The sequence below is a fragment of the Danio aesculapii genome, chromosome 13 (assembly GCF_903798145.1).
Source record: "Danio aesculapii chromosome 13, fDanAes4.1, whole genome shotgun sequence".
Lineage (NCBI taxonomy): Eukaryota > Metazoa > Chordata > Actinopteri > Cypriniformes > Danionidae > Danio > Danio aesculapii.
Genome location: NC_079447.1, coordinates 20,240,961 through 20,262,331, shown reverse-complemented (window position 1 = coordinate 20,262,331; position 21,371 = coordinate 20,240,961). Strand labels below are relative to the sequence as shown.

At 38.9% G+C, this 21,371-nt stretch overlaps 1 protein-coding gene across 1 annotated transcript in view; it reads right to left on the bottom strand.

Moving 5' to 3' along the window:
- Positions 1-21,371, bottom strand: part of trip11 (thyroid hormone receptor interactor 11) — a 30,471-nt gene that overhangs the window by 3,592 nt on the left and 5,508 nt on the right. Inside the window, exons 2-21 of the mRNA XM_056470254.1 lie at positions 20,533-20,609; positions 19,940-20,050; positions 19,528-19,833; positions 18,585-18,656; positions 17,397-17,562; positions 16,961-17,299; positions 16,814-16,854; positions 16,474-16,572; positions 16,087-16,293; positions 13,268-15,997; positions 11,579-11,860; positions 10,955-11,095; positions 10,648-10,841; positions 8,932-9,095; positions 8,656-8,759; positions 8,462-8,561; positions 4,349-4,430; positions 4,119-4,233; positions 634-756; positions 419-557 (exon numbers count right to left, since the gene is read on the bottom strand). Coding sequence (XP_056326229.1) covers positions 419-557; positions 634-756; positions 4,119-4,233; positions 4,349-4,430; positions 8,462-8,561; positions 8,656-8,759; positions 8,932-9,095; positions 10,648-10,841; positions 10,955-11,095; positions 11,579-11,860; positions 13,268-15,997; positions 16,087-16,293; positions 16,474-16,572; positions 16,814-16,854; positions 16,961-17,299; positions 17,397-17,562; positions 18,585-18,656; positions 19,528-19,833; positions 19,940-20,050; positions 20,533-20,609 — 5,592 coding nt within the window. The remainder of the gene's footprint in view (positions 1-418; positions 558-633; positions 757-4,118; positions 4,234-4,348; positions 4,431-8,461; positions 8,562-8,655; positions 8,760-8,931; positions 9,096-10,647; positions 10,842-10,954; positions 11,096-11,578; positions 11,861-13,267; positions 15,998-16,086; positions 16,294-16,473; positions 16,573-16,813; positions 16,855-16,960; positions 17,300-17,396; positions 17,563-18,584; positions 18,657-19,527; positions 19,834-19,939; positions 20,051-20,532; positions 20,610-21,371) is intronic.

The window sequence follows — 21,371 nt, the reverse complement described above, 5'->3', positions numbered from 1 at the left end:
TAACTTTAATATAACTTTAAGGATAGCTCACCCAAAAGAAGAAGTTCTGTCACATTTCATTTTGTTTCAAGCTTGTTTGATTTTCTTTCTAGTTTATACCAGGGAAGATATTTTATAGAATTTTTAAAACCTGCAGCAAGTGACTTCCAAAGTAATTTCTTCCCTACTATTCTTGCGTTTGTTTCTGAAGAATAAATGATAAATGTTTGAACCACTTCAGCCTGATTACATTTTCATATTTCAGTTCCTTTCATGCTAAAAGCAGGGGAAATGTCCATGCACATTTTAAAACCCAATATCAGCTGATATCAAAACATTTACAAAAGAAATCTAAAAAATATCTAATATGGGCTAATGCCAATAAAGTCCAAAACAATGAAAATTGCACTGATACATATTGTTTATATTGACATTCTACCTGATGCAGGTGTGTTAGCGGTACTCCGGCCAGGTGGGGGCGCACTAAGGGGCTTGATGTCATACATAGGAAGTTTTGGGGCAGGAAGTGCAGGGGAAGACTCTACCTCCAGGAACTTCACGAACATCTCAGAGAAAGACTTTAAAACAAACACCAATGTAAGTGAACCATACACAAATAACAATGTCTGTGTGTGCATAAGTATGTGCACCCACCGAATTAAGGCTCTGTGCTTGCGTCGGCCTTTGGGGGGTGTTTGGTACACTCTGAACAGCTCTGCCACCCAGCCAATTCGAGACCCATCCAGTCATCCCACTCTTGACCTCTTCCTGTAACAACTGCAGAAAGAGAAAACAGTCAGTAAGTCAGTAGGACAGTAGGTCAGAGGGAGAATTTATGCTTGTGCTGTGTCTGCTTGCGTATAAAATAGTATTTTTACCCTCTCAGTCATACAAGATAACTGTATAAAGTTCAGCGAGATACTGATTTCCACTGAACAGACTCGCCCAAAGCAAATGAATGCAATCTTAAAGTTAAATCCACTGATTCAGCAAACCAAGATTATTTTTAGTCGCTAAAGTTGTAAACAGAAGTCTTGAGTGGAAAACTTAATGTGCCGCATAAAATATGTGAGAAAGGTGTGGGGAGGACTGGAGAAAGAAAATATGGTTTGAAATGGAAAGTAGATTGTGTGACCCAGAAACACACACGTATTTACTTTCCCTCTCTCTTTCTCTTTTCTCTTGGGGCTGTTGGGTAATTCTGCTCACCACTTGCTGAATAGTTGGAGTTGCTCCTGCCAGACCCCAGCCTACTTCTATTGGATTGTGGGTAAGGGAATACTTTTGGTGCAGGATTGGCATGGGTCTGTCATCTAATTCAGTCTTTGTCTGTCTCTCCGTCTCCCCTCAACTTCCTGATTCCTGCTTGCTGTCTTCCAGTCTCCTATTGCTCACTCGCTTTCAAAATCCCCTATTACTACCATTCATCTGGCATTCTATGACAAAAGTTGAATTTATAAACAAAATACGAAATTAGTCCTCAGGCAATTTGCACTACAATGACTTCGCTATTCAGATTTTTGGGATTATTTGCATAATTGGCAAACACAAAAAACAATCAAAGCACACTGTGGAGTTCACATAGCAAAACAATAAACAAACTGTCATTCATTTGCTGGAGTGAATTTAGGTTTGATGTACTTGCCAGGTTATTCATTCATTTGTTCATTTTCCTTTCGGCTTATTCCCTTTATTAATCAGGGGTCGTCACAGTGGAATGAGCCACCAACTTACAGCATACGTTTTTACGCAACGGATGCCCTTCCAGCCACAACCCAACACTGGGAAACACCCACACTTATACACTACGGCCAATTTATCTTAATCAATTCACCTGTACCGCATGTCTTTTGACTGTGGGGGGATCCGGCGCACCAGGAAACCCATGCGAACACGGGAACACTGAAAACACTAAGTTTTGACTTAAGGAACCCCTATAGACTTAAAGAACCCCTATTATGGAATGTTGAAAATGACCTTCCATGCAGTGTCTAACACAGCACTAAGTGAGTGAAAACATCCAGCTGATGGTTAAATCAGAAAGCGCACCATGTTTAAAACTACTAATTCTTAGTCAATAAGAATAGTCGACTCAGAGTCGAATAAATGAATCGAGATAGATTCAAATCTTTTGATTGAACGCATCGACACAGTACATCACCAAATATCTAGTTCCACATCCGGTAAAATGTGAATGCGCTTTCCCTTCAGACACTAGCGGAGCGGGGCAATCACAGGACTGATCATGACATGATTATGACATGATGATGACATGAAGATGACGATCACTGACAGATGGAGATTCTGCTGCACGGAATAAAGGGTTAAAGTTCATTTTTACAACAATACCCCCGTATAGCCAACCTAGTGCCGTGTTTGTTCCTGTCACTTTTCTGACGATTTATACAATAACCTACGCTGCAACGTGGGATTTGTTGGTTTTTTGCTATTAAACGAAGGAGCAGCAGTGACTATTATGTATGGCATATTGTCAGACTTCGACAGGGACTTTGTCAGTAACAGTTACAGTACACATGGACCAGTTTCTTCTTCCTCCGGATCATAACATGTAAGTCTAATCAAAATTGTTGTCTTTTTGTGTAGTTTGCAAGATATGTGTTTAATTGTGTGTTAGAAGTTTAATCACCCCGCACAGCTTGTAATCACTTATCCAGTATAGCTCAGTGCTTGTACTGTAGCTCTCAGGTTGAATCTTTATGGGGCTGTTCACATATTGTGTCCAAAACCACATTGAAAACGTGACATGTGTTTCGTCCTTTCTTGATTTGAATGCGTTTCTGAACTCTCAATCCTCTGCTGTTTGCCTTGGCTATGGCCACCATCAGCTGTTCCTCACTGACGCAGTGCTTTTGCCACTGCGTGGATTAATACTGAATGTGTGTCGTTGTTATTACTCTCACAACAGCCTTCGGACAAATCAGCGCAGATTAGCTTCACGCTAAGGAGGGATTTGGGAACAAATGAATCGCTGAACAAATAATAGGGGAGTCGTTGGGATAATAAGGTAAAAATAAATGCATATTATAAAACAATGAAAGTGTTTTTTGACCTTGCATGCATATCAGACTGTTGTTGGAAACCCCCCAAAACCAAAATATGACCTTTTAAAATGCAAAATAGGGGCTCTTTAAAAACTTGGATTAAAAAAAAAAAAAAAAAAAAAAAAAAAGTATGCAAAAGTGTGCAGTCCAGTTCTGGTACGTAACGCTCACTTTTTACAATACAATTAATTTTCAAGTGTAAAAGTAAAACAAGCAAAAACCTTTCTATTTTGTAGCAAAAGGAAAAACTCTGTTCAGAATTTGCCCCTTCGAGGATAACGGCTAAAGATCTAGTGTTTTCCAAGAAAAAAAATGAAGCCACATCCTGCTTTATCATCAGAACTGATCTGTCCTAGTTATTGAGAAATTCAGCCCCACCAGGATCAAAATGCAAAAACAGCTCTTCCAACAGAAAACAAATCAGCCCTATTAGCAGTCAGCCAAATGAATGTGGTCATATGCATGCAAGGTTTCCGGGGACATTGACGTGTCGTTTAGTACAGGCTGTCCTACTAAAAGCAGAATTCTCGATATCCAGATTACCAGCGCGAGTCGAACGCAACTTGAAGTCTTCCTTCAAAGCACTCAAAACAAAAACCTTTTTCAACAAGACCAGCGTGGGCAGCTCGAGGCTTGTGCCAAATTAAACACATGAGGTAAGATGAGTGGAAAAATCTTTTAACATCTGATGGAAACCCTCATGCTGACATCAAACACGAGATAATTGTCAAAAAAAAATTAGAAGCAGGGCGGAGATCCCAACATCAGGAGTCAAGAGGTTGAATATTACACTTAACAGTCACGTTTCAGGGGTGAGACAAGGACTGGAACAGAGCCACACTTGAGAGTGATGAAAGCAGGAGGAATTTCACAACTAGAGTCAGACAGAAATGAGGAGGAAATGACAAAATGCGAAGGAGGCTGCTCTTCACTTCTGAAAAATAGGACACTACAACGTTTGACGAATGCAAGTATGAGGACGCGTGCAGATTTACATTTGCAAAGAGGAATAGTTGTGATTTAAAAGGGAGGATAGAGAGGAATTTACAGGATGAGAAGCAGAGAGCGCTGACCCACCTGGCCCACCTCATCTCGGTCCAACCCAAGCACATTACCCATAAGCCTCAGCACCTCGCCGCGCTTATTTCGGGGGGTGTGGAAGTAGCCCAGGTAAAGATTCTTCATCAAAACCCTGTGTCAAAAGTTAAACATGTTGGATGATATTTCACAGGAACACCCTTTTTAAAATACCTGGATCTATATACATGTGTAAAATATGTTCCCGGTGCAGATTGTTTTGGACTCACTTATCCACTTTGCCTTCAGTGGTGTTCAGGAGGTTCATCAGTTTCCTCTGAGCCTCTTCCAACATCTCCTGTCTGACTTCCACTGTCAAACACAATCAAGCACAAGTTATTACAGCATTATATTTTCTTCATTATGTATTGCTGTCACAGGTAGGATTTAGAGCTAATTAAAAAAACAAACCCATGAATAAAGAAAAAAAACCTTTATTTTGTTTAGCTTCTTTTAGATATGGCATCTTAATTTTTTTTGTTTCCACACAATATTTATATTTTATATAAAGTCTGTTTCTGAAACCCTCTATTCAACATAAAACCTGAACAATATATATGATTTATATAAAAAAATAAGAACAAGAGTTTTCAACACTGATGTTTCTTGATCACCAAATCAGCTTATTGAAATGATTCCTGAACGATCATGACAATGAAGTGCTCAAGTCATGACTTGTTAATTTAAATTCTGTAATAGAGCAATTCCAGATTTATGGAAATGACATTAGCTGGGGCGAAAACTTAAGCAGTTGAGCAGATGTTGCATTGTGATGGCAGCATTGTGTAGAGCTTAGGGGTTATGTTTCCCATCAGGCTCGCAAAGCCTTTGATATTTTTTTAATTGTTGACCTACACAAACCAAAAGTTTTTAAAAGAACTCTTTTACAAGTTGATAAATCCTGTTTATATAGCAATGTACATTCACCGGCCACTTTATTAATTACACCTTACTAGTACAGGGTTGGACCCCCTTTTGTCTTCAGAACTGCCTTAATCATTCGTGGCATAGATTCAACAAGATACTGGAAATATTCCTCAAACATTTTGCTCCATATTGACATGATAGCATCACACAGTTGCTGCAGATTTGTCTGCCGCACATCCATGACGCGAGTCTCCCGTTCTACCACATCCCAAAGGCGCTCTATTGGATTGAGTTCTGGTGACTGTGGAGGCCATTACATACAGTAAACTCATAGTCATTCAAGAAAGGCTTTATGACATGGCGTGTTATCCTGCTGGAAGCAGCCATCAGAAAATGGGTACACAGTGGTCATAAAGGGATGGACATATACAACAATACTCAGGTAGGCTGTGGCGTTGACATGATGCTCAATTGGTACTAATGGGCCCAAAGTGTGCCAAGAAAATATTACACTATTACACCACCACCACCAGCAGCCTAAATCGTTGATGCAAGGCAGGATGGATCCATGCTTTCATGTTGTTGACACCAAATTCTGACCCTACCATCCGAATGTTCAATTTTGGCAAGTCTGTGCGAACTGTAGCCTCAGTCTGTTCTTAGCAGACAGGAGTGGCACCCGATGTGGTCTTCTGCTGCTGTAGTCTATCCGCCCCAAGGTTAAACATGTTGTGACTTAATGCATTGAGTTGCTGCCATGTGATTGGCTAATTAGAAATTTGCATTAACAAGCAGTTGGAAAGATGTACCTAATAAAGTGACCAGTGAGTGTATTTGTAAGTTTTTTTTTACTTTGTTCTCCAAAGAATTCTGAAAATGTGTCATTTTTGAAAGAAAAATTATATATAGCCTTGAAATGGATGTGAACAAAACTTATGCATACGTGCAAACTTACTTTGTAGAAATTGTGTGAATTAAACTGTTGGCTCTCTAAGATTTGGCGCTTTATTGGACAAAAATTATTAATTTTGTTTTACATTTTTGCATTATGAGCGAAAAGCTTCATAATGGATGTTACAACTCTCCGTTACAGATGTGAAATTGGCACTTGTGTGACTGTGGCAAATAAAATAAAATAGCTTGAAAATGATGACAAATACATTTTTGAGTATTTATACAGTACTATAAAATTCAAGCCTACACAAACAACTTAAACGTTTTACCATTTCGGTGAAAATTTTTTTTTTCCGTGGCATGAAATTGCTCAGTACTATTTCAATACCTGGCAGTGATTCCTTTCAAAATAATAACAATAATTTCAATTTACAGCACACTCCTCACAAAGTTACAAGCCACCACCAAGCGATGTTTATTTTTAGCCAAAGCCAGTTTTACAAAGTGAGTGTTCATTTTTGTGGTATACCACTTAGTTATGCGTTAATGCAAACAGCAGAGAATAAGTGTTAGCGTAGAACTATTAAGTAAGTGTGTGCGCACCTTAATATAAACAGTAATAACACTGGTATGGGCTTAAAGTATGTCTGGGAATGTCTCGTGGAGAAATAACAAAGAAGTGTGACGTGCTCTTAATGCCCTTATCATCAACACCCTTCACAAGTCCAGACCTTTTGGCGATTCGACTCCTGAGAACCGTTTTCCTCTGAGATTTTACCTCCAGGGACCACAGGAACAGAATGATAAGGGAGGGTGAAAGAGTTCCTGACTGCGCTAAACACCTTGGAATGTCTGTCGGCTGCACTTGTGCTGCGCTAAGCAAAAATGAACCATTTTCGATCATACTGCCTCCGTTTTCTTCAGTCGTTCTTTGACAGATGCAGTAAAAAATCCCAGCACTCATCCCTCACCCTCCTCTGCTGCTCAGACCGACAGCAGCGTATTGTTGATTTGGGGCTTGATACGAACAGAGAAGAAAGAGATAGCTGAGACAGAAAGACTGAGTGGAAGGAAAAAGAGAATCTCTGTCTACAGGGTTTGGCTATACTGACGTGCCATAAATCATATGAGAGGAGATGCGAAAGAATGCTAAACATCTATACCATTTACAGATCTTGCTACTCTCTATATCACTTTCACTAGTGCACTTGTATCTGTATAGATATTAATCAAGCTTAAACCACTACATAAGGCACAGTCATGAGCAGTATTTAATGGTTCCCAATCTTCCTAGCTCATTTGAGGTTTATAAGTCTCTTTAGAAAGGTTTACAAGTCTCTTCATCTACTAATACAATAGTTGTTGCATCCCAATCTGGCGCCCATGTAGACAGTATGGTGTAAGTAACGTGGCAACATCCCGCTCTCCCTCGTGAAGCCTATACAGAAGTAACTGAAACTGCAATTCATCGAATGGCCTTTAGGGGCTGACTCCAGGAACTCCAGATGTCCCTTGACTGTTATGCTAAATTGTCCATTTTACAGCTCATAAAAACATATTTACATCCTGATACAAAATGGTTTAAGTGCATATAGCTAATATTGCCCTTCATGAAAACTGTGAGGGGGTGAATGTTTTTTAGAATTCATTTGTTTCATTTATCTTAAGTCTGCAGAATTAAGGGGATTGCCACTTGAGTGACAGCTAGGTCTCGCTGGTCAAAGTCACGTCAGCTGATTTCGGCTGATTAGCCGCTGAACTCTGCAAATATATTACATTTTTGGCATATATCACAATTGCCTTTTGGGATCATTTCTTATAATATGATAATATGGCATGCTGTGTGCACTTAATTGTGCTCACAAACCATTAAAGTGGCCTCCATTTCCAAGGTGAGTGAAATTCTTATTCTTGAAAATTTTTGAATAGTCATCGGAAATGTTGTCGTACAGTGTGATGCTCACGCCCCCCCTCTTTGCCCAAAATGCCCCAAAATGATGACGGTTGGCCAGGACCACTTGTAGCTTCATTTACGCTCTTCAGAAACCTATGGGTACTACGTCCATATTTTTTACAGTCTATGGCGAGTAATTAACAATGTGTGCTTTGGTAGAAAAATAATAATAATTAAAAAAAAAAAAAAAAAAATTATATATATATATATATATATATATATATATATATATATATATATATATATATATATATATATATATATATATATAAATTATAGTATGTCTAAATTAAGATGCCTCTTTAAAAAACATTTTCGGGTACCAATATTTTCTGCAAACCAGTGATACATTTTAATGTTAAAAAGTCCTTTGATTAACGTGTCAATCCAAACCAATGCATCACATCAGCGATAGTAGCCTTTAAGTGAACTGCAGTCACTTCGTGTCATTTATTGCGCTGAAATACTCATGGCAAAGTTCAATTTGGAAAACAACACTGGTGTCAAAATTACAGCAGAAATACCAATGGAATTATTATTGCCAATATGTGGGGGTTTTGAATAATGTGCTGCTGTCCTAGCTTAACTGGAATCAAAATGTAGAGCTGATTTCAGCATTCTGCCTCACCTTGTTTTTTCATGTCTTCTATCTGCTCCTCTTTGAGGTCAAGCTGGTCAGTGAGGCGAGAGGCAGATTCTAGAGCTGCGTTCGCTTCGTCCAGGTTTATCTAAGTTTACAGATGTAGATAGAGCATTAATGTACTGTATATACACACACAATTCAGAAAGTAGAAGTTAGTCTGCATGACTGTTTAAACTGACTTGAAGAGCAGCCGCAATTTCCTCAAGACTCTCTGCTTTATTTCTCCACTCCATTTTCTCTCTCTTGTGTTTTTCTAGTTCTGCTGAGTACATGGCTTTTTCTTCTGTAAAGAGATATACATATATCAGCTTTGCTCAAGACTTATTGCAGATTTCCATTTTAATAAATTAAAAAAATCTTATAATCAGCATCTTTAATGTTGATTATTCTGTACAAAAAGATTTTTTACTATAAAATATACTGTAAATGGAAGTGCAAATAAATACAAGTCTTGCCTTGTTGGAACTGCTCTAGCACCATCTGCAGGTTAGAGAGTGACACTGCATACTGGTTGACCTGATCTTGAGAAGCACGGAGCTGAATAAGCGCTTCATCTCTCTGTCTGAGAGCACCGTTCAGCTGCTCCTGAAGAGACTCCACCTGAAGGCTTGCCTGTTGACTAAAACGCATGCAGTTTGAGACTTAGTCAGGCTGAACCAATACAACAGTGTACATTTGTTTACGTAAAGTATGAAATATACTTCAGTTTTTAACAGCTTTTAAAAATATACACCAGATACCAGAAGAACTTACGCTTGTGTACCAGATTACTATTGTCATACTGGAATCTGAGTTATTATTCTGAAATAATGAGCAACAACAATGTCTTTGTACTCATTTACACTCCATTTATACAGGGGTGGCATAATCAGGGTTCACATTCATATTTATATCTATAATTGATTTAGATAATGCTTACACAGCACTAATAATGTGAGTATATGATTGGCCAAGGACAGAAAAGAAGTAAATAACCTATATTCAAGTATACAGATATCTGTTTTCCATGACTTTTCCTAAATTTGGTGGGCTTTTCCGTTTTCCAATACTTTTCCAGGCCTAGAAAATGCAAGTCAAAATACCATGACTTTTCCAGGTTTTCCATGACTCTGAACCCTGCATAATGGTAAAGTTTAGATGATTCTAAAAGCCTTGTTCATGAATAATGTATAGTTGTGTAGTATGATAGTAGTATGGTTTTAATTGTAAAACAAACGTCATTTTTTTATACACACATTTATTTAACAACAGACTTTACAGGCCAATTTGCACATAACAGCTGCACATATAACGCTGTATATAGTAATATACCTGCACATACACTTGTCAATTTGTTTATGTGCATTCACTACTTATGTCTATTTTTTAAATTCATTCATATTTATCTGTTTTTTGTCCTGTCACTGTTATTCTGTTACACTGTAGAAGCTTCTGTCAAGAAAACTAATTTCTTGTATGTGTGAACAGCTCTTTCTAATTCTGATTGAAGGCAAAATCATTCGCTTTCTTGTAGAATTGTAACTCTTTTAAAAGTGCTGGTTAATGGAGAGGATTTTTTTCCAACACATTTTTAAACAATATATTTTTGTAACTAATTGCTAACAGCTCATTTATTTTGTCTTTGCCATGGATGACAGAACATATTGTAAATAGATGCTAGCATTTAGCCCAAAGTGCAATTATAAGGCTTAACTAGGCTGATTAGGTTAACTGGGAAGGTTAATTAGGCAAGTTACTGATAAACAGTTATTTGTTCTCGAGCCAATTGAAGAAGAAAAAGTGAGCTATTAATATTGAGCTTTTTTTATTAACACAATTATTTATTTATTTATTTATTTATTTATTTTTTAATTATAAACTTTTTTATTCCAAACAAAATAAAAGAAATAAGACCTTTAAAAAAAAACATAAAAAAACTGAGAATTATTATTTTTTTTGACTCATTTAAACAAAGAATTTTTAAATTTAAAAAAATATTAAAGATTTCACAGAAGGGCTAATAATAATGTAAATGTATTCTTTTGGCTTCAGAGGTTTTGCAGCAGACCAGAGTATGTTTGGTATCAGATATGTTAACAACAACAACAATAATAATACAAAAATTAAAAAAGGACTAGTGAGGGAAGGGGTTTGGACCAAGCAATTGTATCCTCAGACTAAAAGAGACCTACCTTGCGCTCTCCACTGCGTTAGAGGACGACGTGAGCCGCTCATCCAGCAGCGTTACTCTGCGTCTCAGCTCTGCCTCTCGGTCCTGAGCTGATAAAGCCTCCCGTGTGTATGAATCCTCAATCTCTAACAGATGGTTGCGCAATCTCTCCACCTCTTGCTTTAGCCGCTGCTCTTTATCACGTGTATGTTGGAGCTACACGCAGAGAGGAGAACATGAATACACAGTAATTCTACAATTACAATAGATCTTATAAAATGCAACTAATGGCTAATGGTAAGCATAGCGCAAACACAGCCTTTTTCTACCTCACTCTGCAGAGCAGATGTCTCCATTTGTTTCTGTTTGAGGGCCATCATCACTTGATCTCTTTCTTGCTGAAACAACACTGCCTTCTCCTGCATGGACCGAACTTCATTTAACAACTGGTTCAGCTCACCAGATTTACCCTACAGTAGAGACAAAAGAGCAACAGGTTAGTTTCACAACACATATAAAACACAACATTTATTCAATCATTATAAAAACGCACTCTTTACAGTATTAAGTATGTTGGGATTGTGAAATAAAATACTATGATAATCATAACTTAAAACAACATTCAAAATTCTCTTTTGTACATTAAACATTCATTTATTTGGTCAAAAATACTGTAAAACATAAGTATAAATATGTTTTCTATTGTGTTTTAAATCCAATTGATTCCCTTGAGGATGTTAAAGATGCATTTTCAGTAGCCATTATTTAAGTCCTTAGTGTCACAATCCTTTTTCTTCAGAGTTCTTTGATTCATTTATATGAAAATATTTAGTTATTTTTATAGTGACACTAATATTGGTTTAATCTCTTTCCCATAACAGGAATTCTTTAAAAAACTTTGATCATTTAACATGATTTTCTATTCTCACACTTAAACTAAGAATCAGACATACCTGCTCTTTATCTTTTAGCATCTTCTCCATGGCAGTGGCCTTTTCATTCACAGCACTGAACTGAAACTCTCTTTCCCGAAGCAACAGTGACACCTGCATGTTGGTCTCCTGCAGAGCACGAAACTCTGTCTCTTTCTCACGAGCTTTGGATGCAATCGCTTCATTCTCATCCTTCAGTTTCTTCACATCCAACTCCAGGATCAGCGCACGTTCCTTCAGGTTTGTCACAGCCTGCTTCAAAACCTCATTGTCGTTCTCACGGTTGCGTAAAGTTTCACTTACCTGGGGAGTGTACAGAAAAAAATACCACATGATCAACACCTTTGCAATCTACATTCAATCTACCTTCAATGTCTTAGAAATCTAGAGAGAGTTTGTATATTTGCACGCACATGTGTGTATGAAGTAGGGTTGGATTCTTGAAATGATTTTACAATAATGTTGGTTGATTAATGAAACCTTATACAACAGTTCTTGAATCTGATTTGCTGATAGCCGTGTGATATTCTGCAAATAACAGCACTCGTCCAGCCTCTTAACCCTTCACCCTTGTGTATTACTCCACCCACATACAGCAGAGGACAGTCTACAGTTTGACAAATATTGCTGCTGTTGGACAACATAATGTACTTTTGAAGCTTTTTTTGTCGAGAATGTAGTTGTTTAGATTGCAACTATGCAGTTTATTTACAAGTACAGTACCTATTGAAAATATTTATAATTTCAAAGCATCGAATTCAGTGCATCGGCCACTATCAGCCGGAGCAGATCAAAGAAAGTGATGATTGATGTTCTGCCACAAAATGGGGACAGAGACCACATAATAAGTGCTTAAGGGAGAAAACAGCATTTTCTCAGTGTAAATTTCAAACTACAGCAGAACAAATCATTATAAATCAGGTAAGCGACATTCTAAGTCGATCTCTCTCTTGTTTGTTGTTGTGCTGTATTTATACCACAGAATCTGGTAGTGTTTGCTTTGCTCTAGCTTTTTCAGGGTCAATTATTGTGAAATCCCAATTGCAACATAGAAATACTGGGAAATCTCTGTAAATTGATAGCATTTCATGCCTTATAATCTGTAAATGTGAGCAAAAAAAAAAAATAAATCACCTGTTTTGTCATCACTTTACGCTAGAGAATCATTCAAATACTAGCTCTAAAGTGACGTTGATGAAGTAACAACGGTTTCTGCTGTTCTGACCGCCAGCAAAAAGCTTAGATCTTAGCGATTCTATGCTCTTAGTTGTCAGCTGTAGATGTGAATGAGTGGTGGAAGAAAGTAGTTCCTTGTACAAAAGGGTTTTTGAGACTCTCTGTGTTTGATTTTTTTTATTATACACACGTTTATGTCGTCAAACTGTTTTATAAACGCAATATCACACTTGTAGCATTGCGATGTGGGTGTATATCGTCACTAATTTACACCTTTCACCAGTGCCGATATACAGCCACATCGTACTGCTACTCGTGTAATATTTCTCATATATGTAATTTATGTGTACCGTTGTGTAATATTATTTTCGTCCTTTTAACCATATTATTGTCCATTTTTTCAGTTTACACACTAAAAATGATACCTTTACAAAACACCAACCTGTCGGGGGACTAGAGGTCAACACTTGCATTTTAACACCATGCAGCTAACCTATGATAAAGGTATTGTTGTGTATTGTCCTTGTACGTTACCTGTCCGAGCTGGTCTCCTTTGGTCTTAATGAGTAGATCTTTCTCTCTGAGGGAACGCTGTAATGATTCTTGCTTCTCTCTGGCTTGCTTGAGCTCCTCTGCATGGCTTCTCTGCTCACTTTCAGACAGGGATGCAGAATTTGACAAGCGATGATTGTTTTCCTGCAGAGTTCTTATCATGCTCTCTTTCTCTGCTAAAGTTCTCTGCAATGCCTGCACATCCTGATGTATACGCTCATCTTGGGCTAAAGGTGCTGCCCCCCTCAGGTTTGGAGGGGCAAGAGCCTGGCTAGGAACCATAGCAGACACTTCTGGAGATTGCTTGACGCTGCCAAGCTTCCCGAGCAGAACGTCTTTGGTATTGGTCAGCTGGCTGATGGTCTGCTGCACCTGTGCCAGCTCTTGACTCAACAATCCAAGCTTTTTCTCTTTCTGCTCATAGCTCTGAATAAGCCTGGCATAATCCACAGATAGCTTCGAGCTGGAGTCGCTGTCAGCAGAAACCTGCCCCTGCAGCTTGAGCAGCTCCTCATGCAACTGTGCAGATTCATGCTGCATGTTCCTGACTGTCGTGATCACCTGCTGCTTCCACTCCTCCATCTTCTTCACTTGCTGTTTGAGAGTGTCACGTTCCTGTAGGAGCTCCTCAAACTGGTTGCTGCTAACGCCTCCAGAGCCACCGCTCACAGGATCACTGCAGCCAGATGTTTGGAGGACAGAAACCAGGGTCTGACATTTCTGTGTCAAGGCGTCGATCTCGATGTCTTTCTCACGGATGATGCGGGAGAGGTTCTGAATGGTCTCTCGAAACATCTCTTGACTCCCTGAAGGGTCGCTCATGGTGGAGAGCCGCTGGTTTTCTTGCTGAAGCTTTAACAAGGCTGCTTCCTTGGCTGCAACTATGTCCATAATGCGATGGTAGTCTGAGCGCAGCTGACTGTTCTCTCTGGTCTTCTCATTGAGTACAGCCAGCACCTGTTCCCGTTCCACCGCATACGCCTGCAGCTGCTGCTGAAGGAACACCACATCTTGATCATGGCCTCCAGACACTCGAGCATGAAGTGCTTGAATTTCTAGATCCTTCTGACGCACCATCTGTGAGAGTTTTCCCAGCTCATTTTGAGATATTACAAGTTGGTCCAGCTGCTTGGTTAGAGAGAGGTTCTTTTCATTGAGCTGGTTAATCTCAGTTTCTTTCTCCTTGATGCCTTTCACAAGTTTCTCAATTTCCACCTTTGACAAGTCATGTTTCTCATTACCGTTTTCACCATTCAGAGACTGGGTCTTATCTTCCTGTAGAATTTCCACGGACTGTATTTGACTTCGTCCTTGTGTGCTTAGGCCCTCCACTTCTGACTGAAGCCGGGCAATCTCCTCATCTTTAGCACTGATGAGTCTTTCATAATTTAGTGCACTTTGTTCATTTCTTGACCGGGCTTGCTCTAGTTCACTTTGAAGGGAGCGTTGAGACTGCAGGGCTGTTGTCTGTTGCTCGTCAGAAAGTCTCCTCAGAGCCTGGACCTCTTCTTCGAGTTGATCTCTGGCAGCTTTGAGCTGGGCCACCTCAGTCTCGAGCTCTGTGATGATATCCAGTGTCCGTGGCTCTGACAATAACTGTGGTCTGCTCTGCTGGTCCCTCAGACGGTCAATCTCTTCTTTCAAATGGCTGTTTTCTTCCTTCATGGCTCCAAGCTGTTTGTCTTTCTCTTCCACTGACCTTCTGAGAGAGTCACACTCTTGACTTGCTCTCAAGATACGGGACTCTAACTCTTGTTGTGTTTCCGCAGCTTGTGTTTTCAGGGTTTCTGCAAAGGCATCCTTCTCCTGGAGAAGCTCAGTGAGTTGATTTTGGCCGGCCACTGTTATGTCCAACATCTCGCTGGTGTCTTTTTGGTCAGAGATCATCTGCTCTATTTCACGCCTAAGCTCTGCAATTGTGAGATCTTTTTCTTGATTGAGTTTCACCATTCGCTCATGTTCGGTCTGCAGCGCAGAAGCATCCATAGAACGAGCTCTGGTCAGTTCATCAATGGTTTGTTGATATTGTTTAGCCTGATCTGACAGTCGCTTCTCAGTCTGGCTTAGCTCAGATTCTAGCTGGCTCTTTTCAAGTTTTAAGGCCTCAATACGGGTGTCTTTCTCGAGAGACATCCTGCTTAGAGAAGCTTGACATTCTTGGATATGCCTTTCCAAGCTGTCCGTCTTTTCTAAAGCCTGAGTCCTCTCTTCTATCAACTTTTTATTTTCAATTTTCAATTCAAAGTCCTCTGAAACGGCCCTCTCGTAAGAGACCTTTACTTCTGCCAACTCTGTCCTTAAATCATGGATGTCTTTATCCCGTGCCTCAAGTATCTTCCTGTGCACTTCTAACTCATTCCCCTGCTCCCCTGTATGGCTCAACTCCTCATGAAGTGCAGTAAGTTCTGTCTCTCTCTCCTGAAGCGCTCTCTTGAGCGCAAAGGACTCCTGCCGCAGCTCTTTGCCCAGATCCTGGGACTTGCACAACTTTTCCCTCAAGTCCTTTACTGTGGCTTCTAGCTGCTGCTTTGCCATGTGCAGTTCATTTAAGGAGAAGGCACTTTGACTTAATTTCTCCATATGGGCTTCCAGTTCCAGTTGAAGAGCCTGTCTCTGGTCAAGTGAGGAGTTGAGATCTGACTGAAGACGAGCTTTATCTGCCTCAGTCTGGGTTTTCTGCAGAGATAGCTGGTCCTTCACTGCAATAACATGCTAGAAAAAAGAAAACAAAGTAAATATGCAGTATACCCCTTTCAATTCAACAGATCCAATAACTAATAAACATGGCTCAAAAGATGTACCTGTGTGGCCTCCTGGTTCTGTTTGTCCAGTTCTTCCAGTTCAGCAGTGAGTGTCTCTATATCAAGATGTGCTTGCTTTAGAGCGTCCTCTCGTTGGTCAAGCTGACTCTTTAGGTCTGAAACCTCCAGTGACAGCTCACCAACACTCTCTGGCTCTCCAGACCTGTGTCTCTCCTCGACCAGGGCTATTCTATCAAGTAACACAAGCTAAGGAAGAAAAATTAAACAGATAGTATGATAGGTATACCAGTTAAGCACATATACACCCTTTTCAAGATAACAATTAACTACTGATTTGACATTAACTTTTTATCAAAACAAATAGAAAATACTATGTTGATAAATAATATGTTGTTGAATATTAAAACTTCATCAATATATACAAACCTTTTCTTTTTCCACCTCTTCCTTCTCTTTCCTGAGGGTATCAATGATGGTGTTGAGCTCCAGGATGTCAGCATGTTCTACTTCTTCCATAGAACCACTCTGAATAAGGTGTAAAAAACAACAACATTATGACCCTTATGCTATATTATTGTATACTCATATAATTTGAAGAGTATGTTCAGATCTATTTGATGAGGTGAACATAAAGTAACAAGAATTCAGATTAAGAATTTGGAACTTCTGAATTTTGCATATTCACATCAAAGTTTTATATTTAAATTGCAAGCAGGGATAACAGTCTAAACTGTGGTGATTTGTTCAATTTTTTTGGCAAATTTACCTCACTGAAACTCTTCAGTCTGGCAACCTCTTTCTCCGCACCTTAAAATATAGTTAATATGAGACATTAGTTTATGAATTTACCATATAGTGTGATATCAAACATGGAGTTCTAATGATTATATACCATTTCTTGAGATCACTATACCTGCAAGGGCTTTTTTCAGGATTTGTATTTCATTATCATGCTGGGCTTTCAACATAGACTTGCCCTCCTGTTCCTGAACCCGAGCCTGAAGTTCATTCACAGATTTCTGAAGCCGACTGTAATTCTGCAACAGTTCTGTATTTTCTGCTGTTGCCTCCTCCTTCTCCCTCTCTAACTTGGACTTATGATGCTCCGCCTCCTCTAAGGTGGCCAATAGCTCTCTGTGCTGTTTGCGCTGAATCTCCGCCTCCTCCTGTAAAGACTGTATGGTCGATTCCAGCTCCTGAAGTTTGACTGAGTCCTGCATTGTTGATGATTTTTGGACAGCATTACCACCTTCTGAAGAAAAGTCAGAACAACACAGTGTTATACTCAAACAAATCAAATAGAAAGCTAATTTCTCTATTTTTAATATGCATAAATGCTTCCAAATCACCACTCTGAAGCTGCTCCTCAAGCTCTTCGATTCTCTCCTCATACTCTGCCAGCTCCTGTCTGTGCCTTTTGGAGATGTCAGACATTTTCTGCCTCTGGGCATCCTGCAATGCTGCCAGTTCGTGCTGGTGCTCATCCACCTCCCGTGCCATTTTGTCTCTCAGCTCCTGACAGGGTAAGAAAATCAATGTTAAAAACAGAAACTGACTCCAAGCACTGACCAACAAGCTGGGCCAGACAGAATCTGTTTTTTTTTCCATTTCTGCTCAAACTTTGTAAAAAAAATCTGTGGATTTAAGCAGAATGATTTTGAAAGTATTGGACAGGGGTCACCAAACTTGTTCCTGGAGGGGTGGTGTCCTGCAGAGTTTAGCTCCATCCGTAATCAAACACATCTGAACAAGCTAATCAATAGCTGTGTAACAAATGATACACTAAACACTATGTACTTATGCATTTACACACTTACGTTTGTTTCCCAGATGATGTTTGACTGTTGCCAAATTAGTGAAATAAATGACCAGACAACCAAATAATAACCGCCATGAGTATAACTGCATTCACCATCGGGAGGCAGTATAATCACTCTCGTAGGTGAATTTTGCTTTCACAATCCAATACAAATAAAGTAAAGTAAAGTAATTCAAGGTCAGCAGCCCTCTTTTATTACATGAGCAAAGCAGTGGCCATTGAGTGCATGAAGTGTCCTTCATTCCACACTTCATTTTACTGGTTGAATAAGTGCATCATCCGGGTACTTTAAAGTGCACTCATTCTTTTAAGAGTTTTCAGTGTGAACGCACTATTTATACTACAAAATGGCGTAGAATAGTGCATAAGTATGCAATTTGGGACGCACCTAAGGTCTTTCTAGGTATACTTGAAAAATTTCAGGCAGGTGTGTTAAGGCAACTTGAAGCTAAACACTGCAGGGAGAACGGCCCTCCAGGATTGAGATTGGTGACCCATGGTATAGGAGCTGAAAACCTAACAATTACAATCAAATCCAATTAGAACCACTTGTTTGGTAAACAAAGCTACAGTTGTCTCTCATATATAGTACATCCATTAAAATACAAAGAAATATTACTTTAAAAATTGCAATATAACTGATCTAAACATCTGAATATTATTTATTACTATTATAACTGAAATTAATATAAATTTGAATACATTTCAGGGTTTTCACCTTGATCATTCTTTGCATTTTCAAAACTTCACCCTGGTCTCCGTTCCCATCAGCTCCAGGCAGCTTGGACACCTGATAAATTAAAACAAAAAGTCTCATCCTAGTTCAATACAAACACCATTGGCTACACTTTATTTTAAGGTACAAACCATAAACTATCAATTTTGCCTAAAAAAACAACAACTCCTAATTTGTTTCTTATCAATAGCTATTAAATTAGTGGTCCAGAGTGTAATTTTATGGCTTGGTTGTGTTTATAAGATGAAAAGCAACGTGGGGACATGCTTCATTTGTATAAAATTTATTTATTTTTTTAAATCAGGTTATTTGTTCATGTATCTAACTTGAATATATACAGCTAACATGAAAATGACTGTCATATTTCCTAGTTTCTCAGAAAGGCCCTTAAGAGGCTCTGATTTGTCAGCTAACATAATGTGCTGTGATTTGCGGATCGGCTCCACATCACCAGGAAAAGCGTCACGTCTCAGCGTCACTCTGGATACTTAGTTTACTGTCGTAACCTAAAGTGTTTGTAATCTCACTAGCCCGGATGTATTTTTTTGTAGTCTCCAAACTTTGTTTGCTGTTGGCTTTGCTAAGCTAACTCTGTAAAAGCCCATGTCTCCCTTTGCATTGAACTTTGAGCGTATTACATTCAGCGATGTTGTTTATGTTCACACAGCTACATTACACATCAACTAAAGTTTAAAATATAATATCATAATGGACCACAGCTTTAAATTAGTAGATGGGTTTAGGTATTGGGTAAAACTAGGATGCAGAATAAGATAAAACAGAATTATGTATTTTAATAGTACAATTGAACAGCCAATATCTTATTAATAAGTAGGTAATAAGCTACTAGTTAATACTTAAACTAAAGTGTTCCCATACCATACACAATTCTAAAACTGTTTTGAAGGTATAAATGTAAAGTGACCTGAGCAACCCTCCTCCAATGAGAAACATCTGCCTCTAAACGATGCACTTCATTGGAAAGACGGTTAATTTCCTGCTGTGACCACAGGACATCACTGAGATCCACCTCGTCGCTATGAAAGCCTTGATGGACAGCAGAGGACTGGTGCAGAAAGGAAGACGAAGTAGTGGTAGTGGCAGCAGTGGTGACGGGAAGCACAGCGGCATCATGGGAGGATGAGCTGGGTGCAGTCTGAGTCCGCTGTTGGAGTTTCTGCACCTCCTCCTGCAGACCGCTCTGACGGGCCTTGAGGTGACTGATCTCCACCTTCACAGCAACAAAAAACACAATAACATCACTATCATTCAAAATGGTTCTCCTTTTTAATGAGTTTTTCCATTTAATAAAAAGATAAAGACTCAATTCAGAAAACCTCTTTCTGCTGCAGGAGTGTTCTATATTCCACTGACTGCTGTTTGACCTGAATCTCAGCCGCTTCTAGCTTCTCCTCCAGCTCAGAGTTTATTCTCCGCAAGCGCTCGTACTAAACCACACACACACACACACACACACACACACACACACACACACACACACACACACACACACGCACACACACACACACACACACACACACACACACACACACACACACACACACACACACACACACACACACACATTAATGCACTGACAAAATACTTTAAAATAAAAATGTAGATAAGTCTTCATTTTAAAACACACAAAACATTAGGTCTCATTAGTATTTGTAGAGCAGTGGTTCCCGATTCCCCCCCATCCTGCACATTTTGTACATCTCTTATATTTGATACACAAGGATCATTTCATGAATCTCTCTGTTAACAAGCTGATGATCTGAATCAGTTGTTTGAATTTTTGAGAAACATACAAAATGTGCAGGCCAGGGGGTCCTGAGGACTGGAATTGGAAATCACTGTTTAAAGTACAGAAATACCAGCAAGAATTAGCATCAGACTAGACTTGTTTTAATGCATAATAAATCACCTCAGATCTTTGTGCAGTATATGAAGTTTCCAGTTCATGCAATCTAGAGTTGGACACCTGCAGCTCAGAGGCAGCATCTGTGAGGAAAGACATGCAGAGTTGGTGGCATTTAATAAATTCATGGTTTCTGAAACAGCCAAGTTTAGATGTGTACATGTAGTTCTATTAGACAGCAAGTTAATTAAAGCAATTGATAACGAGATTTACAGTTTTCTGAACTGCCCAATATTTCAAATGTAAAATGGCAGACTCAATATAAAAAACCTCAGTAAATCAAAAGATGGGGTGAATTTTCCTTTGTCAAGTGAATAATGAGGAGATATGCACTATTAAATCCATTTAAAGACTTCAAATCTTTATTCAGTGTCCTGATTTTGCAGCACACATGAAGTCGGTTGTTGAGTGACTGTCCCTTTAGAAACAAACATTCCAGAGGATCAAGTTCAGTTTTTTTTTTTTATCACAGCTGCTGCACAGACACAACACAGAGTATTACACGTTTATATCTAAAGACCACTTGAAATAAACATAGATGTAGATTTCTGAAGAATAACACCAGAAAAGCAATTATAAATAAGTAAAAAAAAGTGTGCAAAATTAATTAAAAAAATAAAAGATGACAGAGGACCACAATAGAAACAAGTTGTTTCTTTAAAACTTTGTGTTATTGATGACGGATTGAGTGTATTCACTACTTTCTGTAAGTAAGGCATAAGGAAAGAAAAAAAGAAAGAAAGAAAGAAAGAAAGAAAGAAAGAAAGAAAGAAAGAAAGAAAGAAAGAAAGAAAGAAAGAAAGAAAGAAAGAAAGAAAGAAAGGTGAAATTGAGCTAATAAATCC